Source organism: Rhinatrema bivittatum, chromosome 5 (genome assembly GCF_901001135.1).
Source record: "Rhinatrema bivittatum chromosome 5, aRhiBiv1.1, whole genome shotgun sequence".
In the NCBI taxonomy this organism is placed as follows: Eukaryota; Metazoa; Chordata; class Amphibia; order Gymnophiona; family Rhinatrematidae; genus Rhinatrema; species Rhinatrema bivittatum.
In genome coordinates this window covers 19,419,206-19,439,864 of record NC_042619.1, presented here as the reverse complement: position 1 = coordinate 19,439,864, position 20,659 = coordinate 19,419,206, and the positions used below count along the sequence as shown (strand labels likewise).

General features: G+C 44.5%; 1 protein-coding gene across 2 annotated transcripts in view; it reads right to left on the bottom strand.

The window, feature by feature from the left end:
* Nucleotides 1-7,864: 7,864 nt before the first annotated feature.
* SPCS2 (signal peptidase complex subunit 2) overlaps nt 7,865-20,659 on the bottom strand; it is a 41,680-nt gene continuing 28,885 nt past the window's right edge. For both annotated transcript variants that reach the window (XM_029602095.1, XM_029602096.1), the window contains exons 3-5: nt 18,913-19,073; nt 15,329-15,463; nt 7,865-8,756 (exon numbers count right to left, since the gene is read on the bottom strand). In XM_029602095.1, coding sequence (XP_029457955.1) covers nt 8,570-8,756; nt 15,329-15,463; nt 18,913-19,073 — 483 coding nt within the window. In that variant the 3' untranslated portion in view covers nt 7,865-8,569. The remainder of the gene's footprint in view (nt 8,757-15,328; nt 15,464-18,912; nt 19,074-20,659) is intronic.

Sequence of the window (20,659 nt, the reverse complement as noted above, 5' to 3'; positions counted from 1 at the left end):
CCCCACCTTTCCCTCTGGTCCCGTATCCCTTATTTATTTATTTATTTAAAGGCTTTTATATACCGGAGTTCATGCACTAGTGCATACCACTTCGGTTTACACGGAACAGAAAATTACATCAAACAGATTGAACAATTAAACAAATATACAATTACATCCAACAATTGGGTATAAATAACATGGCTAACTTAGTAGGAACTTAGAGTTAGAGGTGAAGGAGAGAAATAGTACCAAGTGGTAATAGAACAATGTTAATAGCTAAATAATAAATATAAATAGTAAATACAAGTTCTTATAATAAATACAGGTGTTTACAGATTACAGTCTTCAAGAAAAGTTTACGTCTACAGAATAGGGTTAAGTAAATAAGAACTGGCGGTTATTTCTATAGGAGTGAAGACTTCAAAAACTAAGGTTACATCTGGATTAAGAGGTATTGGTGTAGCATGTTCAAATATTTAATGATTTGGAATTGTGAGACCAAGGATAAAATTAGGAGTTGTTTGATATGATTATAAAAGCGAGAATGATTCAAGTTCTGGGATGTGGTTCTGAGCTAGACCTTTAAGTGTAGGCTTTTGTAAAGAGCCAGGTCTTGAGTTTCTTTTTGAATGTTCGAGTACACGTTTCGAGGCGAATGTCCGTGGGAAGGGCATTCCAATGAAGGGGGCTGGCAGTCGAGAATGCACGTTTCTTGAGTGAGGACTTGGCTGAAGGTACGTGTAAGGTGCCTAAGTATCTGTTTCTGATTGGTCGTGAAGACTCGTGTAGGCGAAGTGGAAGGCTTAGATCTAGCGACGTTTGTGAATGGATGTTCTTGTGTGTTATAGTTAGCACTTTGAAAATGATTCTGGATCTGATGGGGAGCCAGTGTAAGTGTTTTAGTATGGGTGTTATGTGTTCACTTCTGCTGGTGTTAGTAAGAATCCTTGCGGCGGAGTTCTGCAACATTTGTAGAGGTTTTGTGGTTATGGTTGGAAGGTCTATAAGCAGAGAGTTGCAGTAATCGATTTTGGAAAATAGTATTGTTTGGAGGACTGTTCTGAAGTCCTGAAAATGCAGGAGAGGTTTCAGCTTTTTCAGAATATGTAGTTTATAATAGCATTCTTTCGTTGTGTTCTTGACAAATTCTTTGAGGTTCAGCCTTTTGTCTAAGGTGACCCCAAGGTCTCTTACTTGAGTGGAATTGATCATTGGTGGTGAGGTTAGGTTTGTTGGTAGGCTGAAGGTTCTCATCTGGAGTGATAAGCAAAAGTTCTGTTTTTGACGTATTAAGTACTAGGTTAAGGCTAGATAGGAGTGAGTTTATGGACTGTAGACAATTGTTCCAGAAGTTGATGGTGCTGGAGATGGAGTCAGTGATTGGCAGCAGAATCTGAACATCGTCTGCGTATATGAAGTGTGTGACCTTAAGACTTGAGAGTAGATGACATAGGGGGAGAAGATAGATGTTAAAGAGGGTGGGGGGAGAGAGAGGATCCTTGGGGAACTCCGAAAGAGGATTTGACCGGGAGGGAATCCTTGTTGCTGATTCTGACCTTGAAAGTCCTATTGTGTAGGAAGGATCTGAACCATTCCAGGGCTGATCCTGAGATGCCTATGTCTGAGAGCCGGTCGATCAGGATAGAGTGTTTTACGGTATCAAACGCAGCTGATAGGTCGAGGAGAATCAGGAGGTATGGGGTCTTTTTCTCCAGACCTACGAGGACTCTGTCAGTTAGAGAGGTTAGGAGGGATTCCGTACTAAGGGATTTGCGGAATCCGAATTGGGCTGTTGTGAGTATTTTATGCTCTTCTAGGTATTCAGATAACTGTTTGTTGACTATCCTCTCCATAAGTTTGGCTACAAATGGAAGGTTAGCTATGGGGCGAAAATTAGCTGGGTCTGTAGGGTCCAAGTTGGGTTTTTTGAGGAGAGGTTTGAGGGTGGCTAGTTTCAGGATGTCTGGTACTAGTCCTTGGGTTAGCGAGCTATTAATTATCTCTGCTAAGGGCTTCGCTATGATGTTCGGAATGGTGAGTAGGAGTTTAGAAGGGATGGAATCTGTCGGGTGAGTGGAGGGTTTCATCTTTTTGAGAGTCATTTCTATTTCAAGTGAGGAGATAGGTTCGAATGAATCTAGGTTTATGTTCTGGTTGCGTGAAGGAGTGATGATAGAAGGAGGTACTGTGTTACTGGTTGCCAGAGGGGCCATTAGCTTGAGAATTTTGTTTTCAAAAAATTGAGCAAGTTCTGTGCATCTTGATTGTGCTTGATCATCTGGGATAGTTGGTGAGGTGGGTTTTGTGAGCTCTGAGACATATGTGAACAGCGCTTTGGGATCAAAGGAAAAATTGTGAATTTTGTGGGCATAAAAATCTCTCTTTGTGCGAAGGATGTTGTTTCTGTAGTTGTGCATGAGGGTTTTGTACTCATTCAGTGTAGTGTTGGAAGGATTCCTCCGCCATGCGTGTTCTTTTTTTCTCAATTCTAATTTGATGGTTTTTAGTTCCTGCGTGAACCATGGTTTTTTGGTTTTGCAGGCTGGGTTGATCTCTTTGGTTTTTTGGGGGCAAAGTTTTTCTGCCACCTTGTTCGTAATGTTGTGCCATGACGAGGTGGCTGTTTCTGCGTCTGAAAGGTCAAGATTGGCGAGTTCCGAAGATAGGAGAGAGGTGAGGTCCTCTCTAGAGCATGAGTTCCTGTAGTGAATTGTGGTTTTGGTGTTTGGAGATATGGGGTTGTCCTTGATACAGAGATTAGTTGTTATCATCAGGTGATCTGACCATGGGATAGGGGAGCATTGTGGTGGGGAAGATTGTGAAAGGCCTGAGTTGATGAATATAAGGTCCAGAGTGTGCCCTGCTTTGTGTGTGGGACCTTTAACAATTTGAGAGAAGCCCATAGCCTTAAAAGAAGATAGTAGCATATCGCAATTAGCGGATAAAGGGATCACGTCTGTGTGAATGTTAAAGTCTCCTAGGATGACAGCTGGGGTGTCATTTTTTAGGTGTTTGGCGATGAGTTCAATGAGTGGTGATGGATCTGAATCCAGGAGACCGGGAGGGGCATATATTAAACAAATTTGGAGCTGATTAGAGCTGAAGAGGGCAAATTCCAGTCGAGAGGAGTGAATAGTGGTCTGTAGGGTTAGTCTGAGCTCCTTCTTTGCAGCTAAGCAAAGTCCTCCCCCTCTTTTTTTGGGTCTGGGTATGGAGTAGATGTCGTAGCTGTGAATGGGTAGTTGGTTAATTAGAGGTAGGTCTGTGGGTTTCAACCATGTTTCGGTCATAGCACATATATCCGGTTGTGTGTCCTGGAGATAGTCATTGATTATGTGAGTTTTTTTTGAGATTGATTGAGCGTTAAAGAGTGTTAGAGAGAATAAGGATAGTCCGAGGAATTGGGTGAGAGGGGTTGTCATTATTGGTATCAGGCGTTTGTGTTGGAAGACTGAATGGTTGGCTGGTTTTATCCGGTTGTTGTAGAGGTTTTTGATGATTGGGATAGGGAAAATGAGCATGGCTGAGGTCCCAGAAGATTGAGGCTGTACAGGCGGGTGTGTGCACAGTGGTTGAGATGAGGGCACTTGGAATGCTGTTTGGACGCAATGCTGGGGTTGAGTGCTGGAGTTGAGTGCTGGATTTGAATGCTGGATTAGGGTGTTGGAATTGAATGCAGTTGAGTGCAGGAGCTGAATGCTGGAGTTGACTGCTGGAGCTGAGTGCAGGAGCTGAATGCTGGAGTTGACTGCTGGAGCTGAGTGCAGGAGTTGACTGCTGGAGCTGAGTGCAGGAGCTGAATGCTGGAGCTGAGTGCAGGAGTTGACTGCTGGAGCTGAGTGCAGGAGCTGAATGCTGGAGCTGAGTGCTGGAGCTGAGTGCAGGAGTTGACTGCTGGAGCTGAGTGCAGGAGTTGACTGCTGGAGCTGAGTGCAGGCGTAGAATGCTGAATAGGAAAATAATTGTTGGGATGAGTGTTGAGAGGATGTGAACTGTTTCCGCTGGAGGTCCTCAGATATGCTTGGGGATGAAGAGATGTGAGGAGTGGTGAGGCGAGTTGTATGTGGTGATGTGAGTCCTGGGTCCTGGGGTCACAAAGGGGCTCACTAAGGGGCAAGCCCCTTAGATCGCGCGACGCCGTCCGTGCGCTCTAAAATTTAAAGGGCTTTTCTCTATCCTCTGATAGGCCGGGTGCTCCCTACAGCCCCCTCTCAGGCCGGGTGCTCCCTACAGCCCCTCTCTCAGGTCTTGGCCCAGCACTCAGTGAAGAAGGGGGAGGAGCCAGAGGCCATTGCTGCATAGATGTGTGGACTGTGGAGCCACTGGGAGCTGAGGGCTGGGCTGTGTCCCACCTTTTTTCCCCATCTCATCCAATCACAGCACAGGAAAGGAGGCAAAAGGGCGTGGACACAACTCAGCTCTCAGCTCTGCCTTTCCCTATAACCAGGAAGCTGTGGGAAAGAGGCGGAGCCTCCTGCATAAAACCGAATGTCAGTACTTCTGATCGGACTCGGTACAGCACAACTGGAAGCTTGGCTGTCCGGTCCAAAACTGGGCAGTTGGCAACCCTAACTGCCCTTCATGGGCTCCTTTTTTCCTAATAATAACAGAGGGAACGTATTAAAACAGGCACTCGAATTGAGCGCCTGTTTTCCTAACGTGACACAGCCACGTCTCCTGGGCGCCCGATGCTATATTTTAATGAGCTGCTGCGTTATAAAGGACGCGCTAGGGAAGAATTATGCGTCCCTAATGCTCAAAGGCATCAGGCTGAATATGAACGTCCATTTTATCCCCCTTCAGGTCTATTTCACCCAATATACAGCAGGCACAATAGCAAGGGGTGAAATTTGCCTAGAGCGTTTATATTGGGTGTGTATAAAGTGCGTCCAGAACTTTTTTTTCATTGAGCTGTTACATTATAACTTTATTCTTAAACACCGCAAGCAGTAGGTGTTTAAGAATAAAGGTAGGAACCACACAGCACGGTATTTTTTATATTTTTCATGAGCTCTTGAGTCTAGGGCTGGAGTTAAATTTGCCAAGTGTGCGTTAGGCGCCCAGTGATTTTCTGCATTGGGTGCTAATAGCCTCATCTACGTGGAATTTACATGTGATGAACACTATCAGCTATGTGTTTTGGCATGCATTTTGGACATGCTAATCTTATTGCATTGGGTGGTCTAGCACGTCCAAAATGCGCATAAACCTGTGAGCTAGGCTGAGAGCCCTTTATTGCATTGGCCTGTTTGAGTGTCAGAACACCGTTTAATGCGGTGAGGCTGCCAGATATTTGGTGGGTGAATCTGGAACTTTTGTTCCCTGTGATGCTGGCAGTGAGCTAGTATGGAGGAGTAGCCTAGTGGTTAGAGCAGTGGGCTATGAACCAGGAGACCAGCGTTTGACTCCTGCTATTGCTCCTTGTGACCTTGGGCAAGTCACTTTACCCTCCATTGCCTCAGATACAAATTGATAGGCCAATACAATACAGTACAGTGTGCATGTCAATGGCCCTATTAGGTATTCCCACATGATTCAGTTCTGCCGGCGCTGGGGAAGTGCACAGAAAAGCAGTTTTTACTGCGATATTAAGTTGGAGGTCCCGAAAGTTGAAAAAAAGTAAAGAAAAAAGAAAAAAAAATTTGAAATAGGCCCGCGGCTCACGGGTTGAAAACCGGACGTTCAATTTTGCCGGCGTCCGGTTTCCGAACCCGTGGCTGCCAGTGGGCTCGAGAACCGACGCCGGCAAAATTGAGCGTCGGCTGTCAAACCCGCTGACAGCTGCCGCTCCTGTCCAAAAATAGGCGCTAAGGACGCACTCGCCCGCTCTCCCGCGATTTTTACTGTATCGACCCGTTAGATTGTAAACTCTCTGGGGATAGGGAAATACCTACAGTACCTGAATGTAATCCACTTTGAAGCGCTGAAAAAAAGTGTGAAAAGTGGAATATAAATCTAAATAAATAAATACAAATTTGGCAGAGTGGATTGATTTCATGAAAAATTGCAGTGATCTACTCAAATCACTTTGAAGTTTGTTACCACTAAATATTTCAAACTCAATTCAGGGCCTGTGGGTATGGCTTACGTACAAAAGAACCAGTGAACCTCGATATACTAGGGCAAATTGACAAATTAAAGAGTAGCAAATCACTTGGACCAGACGGCATACATCCTAGAGTGCTGAAAGAACTGAGAAAATATTGCAGACCTACTATTGGAAATTTGTAAATTAACATTGTCTATGGTACCTGAAAACTAGATGGTTGCCAATGTAATGCCAATTTTTAAAAAGGGATCAAGGGGTGATCCAGGAAATTACAGACCAGTGAGTCTGACATCTGTGCCAGGCAGAATGGTAGAAACCCATCATAAAGAACGAAATTGCTGAACATATAGATAGGCATAGTTTAACGGGACAAAGCCAACATGGATTTAGCCAAGGGAAGTCTTACTTCACCAATTTTCTACAGTTTTTTGAGGGTGTAAATAGATGTGGATAAAGATGAGTCAGTTGATATGGTGCTGCAGGCCTAGTAACATTTAAGTGGCCCTTTTGGGAACTGCTTCCACATCCTCTCAATTTCCTTATGATGAGATGCAATGCTCCAGGTGGAATCTCACCAGTGGCTTATAGAAGCTTCATGTTATGCACCTAACAATGGTGTTAAGTCTTCCCAGTTGCTTTATGTCACTAACTGGCAAATTTCAGATTATCTGACAGGATTACTCCTAGGTCATGTATATATATCTAAATATATATTTATATAGAGTCATATCTATCCACATAGTGTGTGTGGGATTTCTATTCTGCTTTTCATGGCGCAACAATCACAACAAAACATAAGCCTGCTGGCATGTTTTAATGATACTATTTCATCTTGGAAGCTCCAGAATTCATTCTTGTAACTTTCCCTTCCCGAAGAGATAGAGCTGTAGACACTAGCTTTAAAGCCAGCTGCGTCTTTACTACCAGACTTTATTGCCTAGACACAAGGACACACCCATGAGTAAAAGGTTCAACATGCTCGATTGACTTCCCCAATGTTCTCAAGCGCTGTTCCCTGAACAATTTAGTAGGCAAGTGCTTCTGATGCTTTGATTTGAAGAGTCAGCCAATTCTGAGGAACTCGGCCTTGGCCAGAACTAGAACGTGAAAGCTTTTAGTAAGGTGATGATGGCTCCTCCTCATACCGTGGCCAGGTAGCTGTTTGGAAACCAGTTTGGCCCTTTCACACAATGCAATTAATATTTAACTATCAAACAATAACAGCATCAGAACTCAGCTCTTAGTGAATATGGCTCACTGTGTGACAAAGGCGGAGGACCAGAGAAGTTTATTCTGGCACAGATGTGAAAAGGAAGCCACCACTGGCCACTCACTCCTGCTCCCACTTTCGCAAATCGCTGACCCTGCACACTCATCTGCCCTGCCAAATCTCAGAAAGAGGGTCTCGGAGTACAACAAAAGTAGTTTGTAATAGGTTTCTGAAGTGAGCATTCTCTTTGCAGAAGGTACAGATATTGTGCTTGTGAGCTATGTTAATTAATTGAGGTCTGTATATAAAAGTCACTTCCTCAACCCAGTTTGCTTTTTTTTTTTAAACACACACTTTCCTCTCCTTTTTTCCTGCCTCTATCCCTTACACCCACTCCTCCACCATGATCACACAGCTCTCCAGCAAGTTTTGAGCTGGTGGTGGCCTCAGAGTTCTTTCTGGGCTGGGATGTCAGCCGACGCCATGAGAACTCCGCGAGGTGCTACTGGCATCACGTGCAGTCTAAAAGTCACACAGCCTCAGGGGGAGAGGCTGGGGGAATTTGCCCTACAGAAAGCCACGCGCAGGAGTCATAGCCTGGGCTCCATTAAGACTTCAAAACGTTTCACAGCTGTTCTTTCATTTTATTGAAAAAATTTTATTTATAAAATGGCAGTTCATATAAGGAACATTTGACTGAAATGCAAATATGAGATGTGACAGTAGGGAAGGGCAGGGCAGTTCACAGATCTAAAAATGCTGCTCTTTCCTCTTGACCTTTTACAGAAAAAGCACAGGAGAATATCAAACTTCCTTCCCCCTCAACAGAGGAAGGTGTATAAAATTGCTTTGTCTTGCCATCAAATAAATAACAAAAATAAACTGTTTGCAGATGGACAGAATTATCGGATGTGAGGCTTTGTCCTGAATTCCTAAGTATCTGAGAAAGCATTAATAGGGTGAAAACTCAAGAGACAGAAAATGCAAAAGCAACCCCCTCGACACAGGAGGACATGGATGAAAGCCAGATTATAAAGACCTGCTTAGTCCACTTAGCACTAAGCAGAGGCCCTGGGCAGATTGTTAATGCCATCTATCCAAACAGACGATGGATAAACCAGAAAGGCAGGTCAACACTGCAGTGGGACAGATCCAAGTTGAGTGTAGTTAGCTATTAGCTTCAAAATTCTTGAATCCAAGACAAATTCCTGCCCATTCAGCATCAAAGTAGGATTTCAGGACAAAACGGAGGCATTAACATTCTTTCACTTTATTGTATTACTATTTTAACTTAGCATGATCGCAGCAAAAACGGTCTTCTGGCGCACTTATTTTATTTTCTTTTCCATGGCTAAGCTGTCATGAAGTCGGGAGACTTCTGGCTCATAGATATCCATTGCCAATGTCCCATTTTCATCGAAGAATTTAGCGATGGATCTGGTGAATTCCGCTTCCCGCTGGTGCTTGGTTTTCCCACTGATAAAGGTCATTTTTAGGGTGTACTTGTCATCAAACCTAAAGATGGTGATATAGAAGACAAATGCACGTGAGTCTACGTTACAGACATGGACAGACTGAAAAATCAGCCAAAAGGAGGTTAAAAAAAAAAGAAAAAAAAAAAAGAAAGATGCATGTCAATTTAGTTGCATGATTTTTTTTTTTTTTTTTAATATATTTTGGCTAATGATTTAATTTTTTGCACTTTCCAGGAGGTGCACCCACACAGAAAATACAATGCAAAAAGCATGGTAGGATTCAGTTGAAAGTTTTAAACTTTGGAGCTGAGAATATGTTCCTCCATGCTGTTGGCACAAATTTCTCTGCGCTATTTTTTTTTCCAGAAATTAAGTCTTGGGCAAAGATATGCTATTTCAGAATTATACAGGCAAAAGAATTGCAGAAACAGCCTGAGTCACCAATTGGCCATTATAATATGAAGTTTTTGTAGCATCAGAATTTGTGTTCTCTAGATGGCCAACAAGAGAAGCTGCGCACCCGCTATGCCCACCTTCTGTGCACTGTTCTGGGCCAAAAACACAACAGGGGAATGAAGTATTCACAAACGGACATCATTAAAGCCTCATCAGACGAATGTAAAGCTATTATCACCGACACCCGGAGCAGCGTGCTACACCAAAAAAGAAATTCTCTAATGTTTCGTTTCCCCACACAACATGGCAAGGACTGGAGATAACCTGGAGGCAGTTCTATTATACATAAGAGCAAGTTTTCTCACCGTGAAAGGTGATTTCCATAGGCAGCAGATGAATTAGCCATGCTGTCTGGAAACGTCCCCCGTGCCACCAGGTGGCGGAGCTCTCCAAGCTGAAAAACTAGTGAGTAGCGCCTGCTTGCATGATCCTGCGCTGCCTCAAATCTCCTCAGTCCGTATCAAAGCAAGCTGAGCTGCAAGGATAAAAGAACTGTCCGGGGAGGCAGGAGGGTCAGCATGGCTAATTCATCTGCTATCTACGGAAAACACAGTTTACGGTGAGCAAACTTGCTCTTTTCCCGTAGATAAGCAGCATGAATTAGCCATGCTGTCTGGGAGTCTCTAGCTGAAGAAGTATTGAGTGCATATAGCCGGAATCATGTATCCATGATAAAAAGAGGAAAATGCGCTCAAGACAGACAATAGGCGGATGGTTTTATGATGTCGCTGTGTGGAGATGTTACTCAAGAATTGTGATTCTTATGTGTGTGTCACCTGTCGTCTGCCGGCGTAAGCAGTAGCGGGAGGTGAGCAGCTATAGCGAGGGATCCTGGGACTGAGTTGTAAAGTGTCAGGTTAGGTTCGTCATGGAGATGAGCCAGAGAAGCAGACAGTACGGATGTGGAGCGTGTCACAGGCAATGGACAGGGTCTGTGAACACTGTCAGTAGCAGAAAGGAATGCAGCTCGAGGACTAGTACAAGAGCATGGAAATGAAGATTGGGCGTCCTGGGCAATCAGGCAAAGGAGACCGAGAGCTGTAGGGCTCCATAGTTGGAAGGAGTGAAACATTGCAAGCCAGTATATGGAACTTACGCTCATTTTTTTTGGCTTGGGGTTTTGGAAAAAAAAAACAGGAGAGTGATGGATCAGCTGATGTGGAAGCTGAAAGGTATTTCCATGAAGAAGGTAGCATGCATACGCATCTGAACCTTGCGGCTGAAGGAGGTGAGGGCGAACGAAACATGTAGCTTCCAGGCAAGGAACATTAGATGACAAGTGTCTAGCAGGTCTTCCGATGGGTGCATGAATTTGCTCCAGCACTGTGTGTATATGCCATGGAAATATATTATTTATTATTTCTCTCTCTCTCTCTCTCTCGGGCCAGGGCCGGAAAGGTAGGATTCTTGACATGAACCCGGAGGTGAGCGGGTCTAGAGATTGGCTGTAGATTGAAAGGGATTGGGAAGGGTATGGCCCCGAGGTATGCCTGAACCGAAATCGGTCAGAGGTTTCTGGTAAAGGAGATGGAGGAACTTTCCGAGACATCATGGCAGGTAGGTGAGCGGTTTGTGCCAAGCTGAGCACTCTAAGGTGCCACACCTCTTGCCCTGCTGGCAGTTGATGTGAACGGAGTACGCCTTAGAATGAGATCGGAAGAGTTCCATGCTGAGGAGAAAAAATCCAGGATCTGGGATCAGATTTGTGTAATCTAGAGATGAGATCACTGCTTGGGTGATGAGACATGGATTGCTTCACTGGCCACCGATGACTGAATTAGGAAATTTGGTTCGTGGCATTTGCGATGCAGCGGTGGACTGTTTAGGGAAGGCTGCTCATGGTGGCGACTTCCCTTCAGTCTTTGAGGAAAGTAACGTGTGGTAGCCGGTGTGCAGTGAGGCACTTCCTGTAAACAAGACAGACTGAACAGTTTTGCTCAGTCGCATAGAGGCGGAGATTTCAAGCGCGGAAAACAAATATATCTATATTTTATTTTGTATGCACTGAAGTTATTAGTTATGGGTAGGAAGCAGGGTGCAGGTAGATGGATCTGCTTTCCTCTCATTCGAGGACTTCCACACATGTTTTACAGGGCAGTAGGAACCTGACCGAATTCCATTGGTGAAGTAGAAATTGGAAATCTGGTTGTTCGGGTGGACCATCAGAGTGCATCTACGGGGGTGTGCTCGAATGTGTGAAGATAAAACCTGGGGTTTGAAGATTTGGGCAAATCGCGTGTTGCACTAGTGTACAAGCGGACGACAGACCCTGAATCCATAGTTGGGTGAAGAAAAGGAGAATTCCATTCCCTGCTAGGAGCGTATCACCTTGGATAGAGTGGGTCGGAGAGGCAAGGCCGCTGGCATCGACAATGTGGTCCGCTAGTACTCCAATCTCTCTGCGTGCTGGGGGGGGGGGGGGGGGGGGGGAGTGAGACCAGAGCAGAGGAAGGACCGACTCCATTGTATCCTTAGGTTCTACAGTGGGTGATGTACATGTAGTCACATGCCCTGTGACAGAGAATGGAGAGGATTTGTCAGGCGCAGGTCAGTGATGGTTTCCTGGGTTCGAGCTGTTTGCACTGTACGGGCATGCGCTTCAGAAGGCAGGCTGTGTCCTGAATGGGCGCCAGGAGCCTCGGTGAGTTGCAAGACATGGGTGGATTGCATATGGAAATTTTTGTAAGACTGACCCGTCAAGAATAGGGTTATGGGAAGATTGTCTCACAGGGTGAATTGGTTAGTGTGCACCCGTAAGTAGTCGTTTAGGTAAGGAAACATGACTGGATCCTATGTCAACGACTGTGCCAGTGCTACCACAGAACTCGTGGTGACAAAAAACCCCTGGTGCAGAGAATCCTTTCTATGTTAGGTATCTGCTGATTGAATGAAGGTTGCTATCGAAGATTGACAGAAGCTATTGTAGTTCTCGTGAATGAAGAAGCTAGGGGAGCAACCCCTGGTGAGGGGCACTGAATGTATCATTGGGGGAGGAGATGATCGATCTCCCGCAACAGTAGCCTGTAGTGCGGATTGCGGTGTGTAGGCAGATCTGGTGCGGGAACAAAAAGTTGAGGGAGTGCACCCTGGTTTCAACGCGGGAGGCCTCAGGAGGGCCTGGGGAGGATCGTGACCACTCATTTGAATGGGAAAACACGTCTCTCTTTCAAACCTTGGAGTTTTGACGTTCTTTGTGGGTGAGACCCCACAGAGGTAATATCGGGCACGCCTGTCGATAACTGACATGATCCCACCACACTGGTAGAAATACCCGGCAGTCGCAGCGTGTCAGGCAGTCTCGACGTGGTAGGAGGTGTAGATGCAAAGCACCTGAACTACAGAAATTTTTTTTTTTTTTTTTTTTTTTTTTAACTGTCACTGAGGAGACACAAAGATCTGTGTGCTGATAGGATGGCGATGCCACTGCTCTGCAAATGTGAAGGCTGAAGAAGACCCTGTTAAAATTACGGACTGGAAAAAAACAAAACAAAAAAACCACAATCGAAAAACAGCCATTTAAGATGACCTGGATAGGAAAAAGTTGTCTGGGAATATGATTTTGATGAAACTTAGAGGGGGCTGACAAGACACGTCCCCCACTTGCCGCCTCTATAGGTGGGCATCCCTCTTTTTTTTTTTTTTTGCCAGTCTATCTGCAATAAGAATGTTGAGAGGACAAGATGGTTCGCCTATCAATGTCACAAACGTCTCTGAAAGGAAGCCCAGCGACTAGCTGTAAGGGCATTGGTGGTGAACTCTGTCGCAATGCACAAGACTTATCGATAAAACGAAAAGAAGCTTTGTGAAGTCTCCTGCCATGCCCCGCAGTGCCCACAGGGCCGAGCGTGCTGGGACAGAGGCTCCCAAGACTGGGAACATCTATGGAAGTGCATGCCACACAAATCATGTGTTGCTGGAACCTTGTGAGCAATATAGCGTATTGGAGTATTCTCCAATCGAAGCCGTCAATACATATCAGCCTTGCTGGGTGGTATATTAGATGGAGGCTATGTTTTTGCACTTTTGCTTTTTCTTTTTGATTTGCTTATCCCCGATGACCGATGTCTGAGGGAATTAGAGTCTGGAGCATCCTATCTCAGTGGACATAATGTGAGATCCATGGCCCTCAGAAGGGGCTCCCAGGACATATCACAGAGTAGGCTCCACCGGATGCGCAAAAAAAAAAAAAAAGCTTTTTTCAAGGATCTTAAACATCTGGTGAGTGAGTAGGGACCTCCGGAGTCCCCATCTCGAGAATGTGTGCCCAGCTCTTCAGGATGTTCATGAGACGAATTTCTAGATGGATGGACCGGTCACCCAGTGGTTCATCTGGGTCCAAGGGGCACCCTGTTCTCGCAGATAGGAGTGTCCACGGCAGCTAGAGGAGGCACGACATTTGGTGTTGGAGACATCGCGTGGGGAACCCTGTCTACCGGAGGTGACATTGCGGCCGAGGTGCAGAGCCCCTCGGGTGGATCAAAGCTAGCGGTATATTGCCGCCCCTCCAGAGTCCACATCCCTGCCTTCATGGAAGGTTCCTGAGCCTCAATCCTTTGTCAGTGGCTGAAGAGAAGGTCCCTCCCCCCCCCTTTTTTTTTTTTTTTTTTTTTAAAGTGGCGTAAGGACCTGTGGGTTGCTCATGCACTGCGGGTGACCAGAGGCAGCGAGGAAAAATGACACGCTAGCACCGGCATTGAGTGGGTCCTTCGTTCCAATGCCTTCATGTTGGTATCGCGCTGCGGGGACCTCGACCACACGGCCCGATCACTGGTCAATTGGAGGGCCCATCCGTGCATCTGTGATGGACGGCGGACGCATCGGCGAACGTGTGGATGCATCCGCGCAGCAGTGGATGTGTCGACGCTTTGGTGCACCCACCCGTGCGTGTGGATTTTCACATCGGCGGATGCGATGCACCAGTGCGCGCTGGGGGATGTGTCGATGTGCCGGTGGACGGCTTAGTGGTGCTCTGTGCCGGCAGGTGCATTTGAATTAAGTCAAAGCTGCCGACGCCATTTTTGAATTCTTGTAGTTGCCCCCCAGCCCTCTCATTGACGCCAGCCCGGAAGACGAGGAAGTCCCATGGTAAGGATCACTTTGTGGCTGGGGGGGGGGGGGGGGGGGCACGCTTGGAGAAGATGAACATATTTCTCCCTAGGGCAGTGCTTGATTTTAATGTCTTCTTTATCTCCCTTTTTTCTGTTTGTATTTATTTCTTTTTTTGTAAATGCTGAGGAGAAGTTCTATTTATTTCTGCCAACATCAATTTTAATTGAATTCTTGTCACTCGGAGGGTATTCTGTCTCCCTTATGTCTCTTTTTAATTTTTTTAAGATATTGGCTTTTTTTTTTTTTTTTTTTTTTTTTAAACTTTGAGGAGAAAGAAAATGGACTGAGGAGATTTGTGGCAGCGCAGGATCATGCAAGCAGGTGCTCCTCACTAACAAACTTCTGATTTCAGCTTGGAGAGCTCTGCCACCTAGTGGCACGGAGGGCATTCCCAGACACATGGCTAATTCATGCTGCTTATCTACAATCTGCAATGACCTAGGTCTCAGGCCTTCTCCCCCCCAAAAAGGCAACAAGAGTGGAGAAAGCCAAGGGTGCTTTCATCCGTTTTGCTCCAGTCGTTCAGAAAGGGACAAAGACAGCAAAACCTTTTGGCAAATATCTAGAATTGGTTGGTGAATGCCAGCATGAAAGGGACTTCCTTCCCTTTCAGGTGATGGTTGTACCTTTATAGTGCCAGCAGAACTGACAAGCAATGGCGCTTTTGGGACCTGTACCAAAGTCTAGCCATCACTGGGCTGGGGAGCTCTCTGGAAGCTCCAAGTACTCTCCCCTCCACATTTTTTTTAAGTTTACAAAAAAGGTCTCCTTTTTCCAAAATGTATATGGGAACTCTGTATATTTATAGTTGTGATCTGGAGCACTGCAATCCAGGGGCTGCACAGCACGAGTCTGTACACACTGGGGAAGTGGCGTATCAAGGAGACATACCAAGGCTTCCTGGGTGCTCTGGAAGAATGCAGGACTGAAGGAACTTAGCTACACAGAATATTCACTTACAGTGTCTCTAGAAAGCACCTTGTCCCTGTTAAATGGAGAACATGAGGCACAACTGAATCATTTGCTAATACAGTTTGAGGACAATACCGTTTCAGACTGGAGGAGAGATGCCAGATGTCATCAGGGTCCATTCCTGCAGGATCTTTTCGGTGAGCAACTAGAAAGATGCTCTTCTCCTTGTACGATGTATAGATTGTTAGTACTCCCATCATCACAAAATAAGTACACAGATGTTAAAGAAAAACAAGTAAAATTGATGAAGAATATTACTGGATGACAGCCCAGTTACTCAAGGCCAAAGCACTGGTCTTGCTCAATCTATAGTATATGCTTCCTTGTCTGAAGGCTTTTGTAGGGCGATAGCCCCTGTTTACCAATGATGCACCCGTTATGAATTATAATAGCCACGCACAGGATAAAGTCTGACAGGCCCAGACTCTGCTAGAGCAGAAGGACTTTTACCCAGGTGCACTTTAAACTAGTTTCCACTGATGCAAGGTGGAGGCCTTGTTCCAAGCAGAGTTGGAGCCCTTATTAGATGTTCCTAATTGCTGTTCTTGTGCAAATAAAGAAACCATACAGAAGAGACAATACATACAACTTAAGATCCTAACAGAGGTGTCAGGGACGTTCAAAAGAGCAGCCGGAGGCAATGCTGACATTCTGACGCAGCGTGGTATGTCGACATGGCACTTTCTTCTCCAAAGAAACTGGGGGGGGAAGGGACCTGCCAACATGGCAGTTACCCCCGCCCCCCCCCCCCAAAGTAAAGAAAGGAGGAGAAAAGACCTGCAATGCGGCAAGAGACCCTCCCACCTACCACGAGGGCATGCATGAGCTTATGCATATTTATCAGCGGAGAAGTATAAGACAGGGGGGCCAGGAGGCTGAAAGGAGGTTCGGTTCCAGAGAAGAAAGGAAGCTGGAAAAGAGGCCTGAAAGAAGAACAACCTCCTGGAAGAGTGACCCAGAAGCTTAAAAGGGAGCAGGCATGGACCCCTGAACACAAACCCTGGGAGAAAACCCTGAGAGCGAGAACCTGTGCCAAGGTGTCCTTGGGAAGGAAAAGGAGGGGTCCAGAGCCGGCCAGATCTCCCTGCTATCCCAAAGGGCGAGAACCAGCCCTGCCAGCCAACCCAGTAAGCAAGCCTCTCCCCTGCCCACGTTCTCCAGCAGTCCAACCGGAACCTGCATCCTGCAGAGGTGAACACAGGAATCGGGGCTAAGTAAGGTAGCCACACCTATTTACATCAAAGCAGGCTAAGGTTTATGGCAGCTTAGTAGCCAGGATGTTAAAGATAGGAATTATTGTTATGTCCTGCCAAATCTGATACATAAAAGTCTATTTCAGAGGAGCAGGCAAGGAAGGTAGGAGGGCAGCTGACAGTGTCTTGTAGCAGACCCCTGCACCCCTCAACCGGCCTACAGCTTCTTACCATCAATATTAAAGTCTGCAGTTGTTCATCCTATCATTGAGAAATCAGGCACTGATCCTTCAGATTTAATCATTATCGTCCCATCTCTTCACTTCCAGTGTAAGCAAATATCATTGAGAAGGTCGTCCACACCCCACTACAGGAATTCTTAGACGACACTAACATGCCACGCGAGACTCCAACATGGTTTTTGCCCCCGCCGCAATACAAAAGCTCTACTTCTAATTCTGATTCAAGTGGGACGGGGCTTGATTGCAGATGGAAATACCTTTTGGTATTGTTGAACCTCTCAGCAGCATTTGGATATGCCTAACCATTCTATTCTTAGGCCGACTTCAGTTCATTTGTATTACATCTACGGTCTATCAGTGGTTTTTTCCTTTCCTCACAAATCACTCCCACCAAGTTGGGGGTTCCAGTTCTGGCTCATTACCATTGGACACAGGTGTTCCTCAGGGTTCATCGCTTTCCCCAGTCCTTTTTAATATTTGTGTTACCTCTGCACTATTTTGTCTTAGCTTGGTATTCATTTTAAACTGTTTGTAGACAACATACAGTCGTCGTCGTCCCCCATCACGACTTCCCTTAGTACAGCATTTGATAAGCTTTCCAGTTACTTTTCTCACATTAGCAGATGGCTTTCTGATAACAATCTAGCCCTGAATTTTAATAAGACAGATTTTATTACTCTCTCATTCAGAGCTGGACAATTTCCCAGATAGATGGCTATTTAATTGTATTATTATTCCTATCATGTCTGAAGCTAGAGACTTGGGCATTGTAAATGACTAAGCTCTCTTTACGTCACCATATTCAATCTTTGGTGAGGGGTTTTTTTCCATTGCTCCATTAAGCCATTCTTAAGTCTCTCAGATTTTAAGCTGGTAACTCAAAACACTGATCACAAACTCACTAAATTACTGTAATTCTATACAGACCTGCAAAAAAAAAATATAATTCTTATGCTATAACTTAACCAAAATTCAGCAGCTCGCCTGGTCTCTGGCACTTCGTTACATGCACCGCACTCCTCTGGCTCCCAAGAGAGCAGCAGATGCAATTCAAAATACCTACTCTGATTTCTGAAGCTCTTAAAGGCCTTGTTCCCTCTTTTCCACTGTCCTCCTCGTGATTTGCGCTAGACAGATTGCAGATTTTTGATTATCCCAACACAAGTCCATTTGCTTAGCTGAGTCACGTTCTCGTATTTCCAGTCTCCCAGAACCACTGAAAACGTCTCTTTTCTCCAACGCTTTCTCTACCTAGTTACAGGGATCATAGTGTACCTTACTATGTTTGATGACGAGCAATGTTTTGCTCTTGTGCTTAAGATTTTAAGCAGTTTCATTTTTGTTTAATTTAGGCATTGTATTAGTTTTTGTACCGTTTGTAACTTACTGTGTTATGTAATTCTCGTTACCCACTAAGATCTGTGGATTAGCGAGCTACAAATTTGCAAAATAAATTTTAAAAATCTCACTAAACCTTCCTCCAGCACCTGCATTTTCCCTGCTGAGCAACCAAGTGCAACCGAGAAAGCATAAAATGGTCCCATGTGTAGCCCAAGCTCGTTCTTCGTTTTGGAAATCAAATAAAAATAAGCTTTGCTTTATACATATTGCTCACTGATGATCAACCACTCTTCATCCTATTCTCAGTTTCTCTTCAACAGGGGACTTAGAATCTTATCCTAAAGTTTGAAATGATTAAAATCCAAATATGGGGTACAATCCTTTAAAAAAAAAAAGTGGTACTGGTAAACATCCAGATCATGCCCTACACACTAAGTTCTGATCCACTTGACACAAAAATTGGCCCAGCGTCTTAAAATGCTCCATTCTTTCCATACACTGTACTCAGCGGAACGATACACGGTATAAGTAACGTAGCCCAAAAGAGCGAAATGAATTCCAACCATTGACGACATACCAGGAAGTCATCAGCATGACCTAACCTTAGCCAATGAGAATGCAGGGTTTCCCCAAAATCCTTTCATAATGAGGCTTACTGCACATCAGCCTTGTATATATATATATATATATATCCACAGTAATAATAGGCGAGTCCCTGACATTTCTAATTGTTTTAAGTATTTTCTAGTTTACTCTGCGATATATTTGGGGAAATTAAACCTTAATATTTAAATACTGCAAAGGATGTACAGGGCCTATGCTCAGTTCTCTCAGAAAGAAGCCCAGACACTGGCATTATGTAATTAACTACAGCAAAGGATATGATATGACACAGAAAGCAAGGACGGGTTTGGATTCTGGGAATGGGTGCAGATAATCCCAAACCAATGCAACAATGGCAAACAAGCAAGAGACTGTGCAAATGAAGAGGCGGCCATCAATCAGACAGAAATTCTCCACATACTTGTACTTTTCCAGAAGAACCTGATGAGAAAACAAAAGAACCAATTTAAATACATTTTTCGTTTCTCTGTAATAAACAAACAATCTATATGCTCTCAAATATTTTGCTGTACTAATTCATTTTTCAGATTAGATAGCTGTACCCTGGCAAGGTCGGCAAAGCATTTGCATTTATCTGCAATTTAACAACTAACAGAATCTACCGAGTCCCCCAAACTGCTACTGTTCCTCAGTGTTATTGATTGTAAATGAAGTCTCCGGTGCTTCTGGTTCCCATTGGTTCCTTAAGCAGCTTTAGACAAAAAAAGGTGAAGAGAGGACAACAAGGGAAAAATATATTGATGCATTCAGATAGCTGGTTTTGCCAGAACACTTCCTCCCTAGCTCCTCTAAGGGTCTTCAGGCTCATCACCCCTGAATAGGCAAGCAAACCCGACTGGCAAAACAGATTGAGCTAAATGCCCTCGCGGCTTTAAGATTTATAAAAATGTACGGCCAAAGGTTATTTTGGGGGTTTGGCAGATGAAAGTGAAGTTAACTTACCTGTGATGCTGGTTCTCCAATGGTCAGCAGGATGCCAGTCCTCCCACGTGGGTGACATCATCAGATGGCGCCTGGCACGGAACATTGTTCTCAAAGCTTCTAGAAGCTTTCAGTGTACCCTAGTGGGCATGTGCAGCCTTAGCTTTTTTTTTTCCCCCTTTCTGATCACTAATGGAATATTGTTCCATATAAAAAAGGAGCTGAAGGGTCAGTATACTCTAGCAGGAGAAGGAACTATAAATAGGTCTTGCTGCACAGAGCATTACAAATGAGCTGGCTGTTACAGGAATAAACGATTAAGCAGACACTGCAGTTCACCTGAAGACAGAGCTTTAAAAGGCTGGACACAAAAGTTTAAAATCTGACTAATTTCTAAGCAGCCAGTGAAGTTCAATTAGAAAAGAAGAAACAGAGAAATTTCTTAGTGCCGAATAAGAGTTTAGCTGCCAAATTCTATATTAGCACATAGAGAGGGCATTGCAATATTCCAATCTGGTGAGGATTAATGAACGAATCAATGTTTCTAAATCCTTTCTATTTATAAAATTTGTAGCCCCTTGATCCACAAATCTCAGCAGAGAACAGGTAAACAAACAATAACCATATAAAAATAAGACAACACACAAACATAATGGAGTCACTGCCTAACCTAATGGCCATGACAGGCAACCAGATTTCTCACCAGTAAACTGCTAATTAGCAAAAGCCAAAGGAAAAAAAAAAGATTAATTTTCAATATCATAACTGTCCGAGCATACGAAGATAAAAATATTTTTCACCACAGTAGAAATTTGATGATTCATGGATAATTTGAAGAAATGACCATATTTTTTTTAGGATAAACCTTTATGCCCGTTAACTCTGAAAAAAATCTCAAGGGGCTAGTTTGTTCTGCTAATCCATTGCCTCTGTTTTTGATGGATTAAAAAAAAACTTAAACTTGTGGTTTTTTATAGCCAAGTCACAACTGCCATCGAACAAGAGTTAAGGGACCATCAGTCTGAGTTGTGTAAATCAATAAAAGCAACAAGTTGAGATCATCAACATAAAAAAACAGGGCCCAA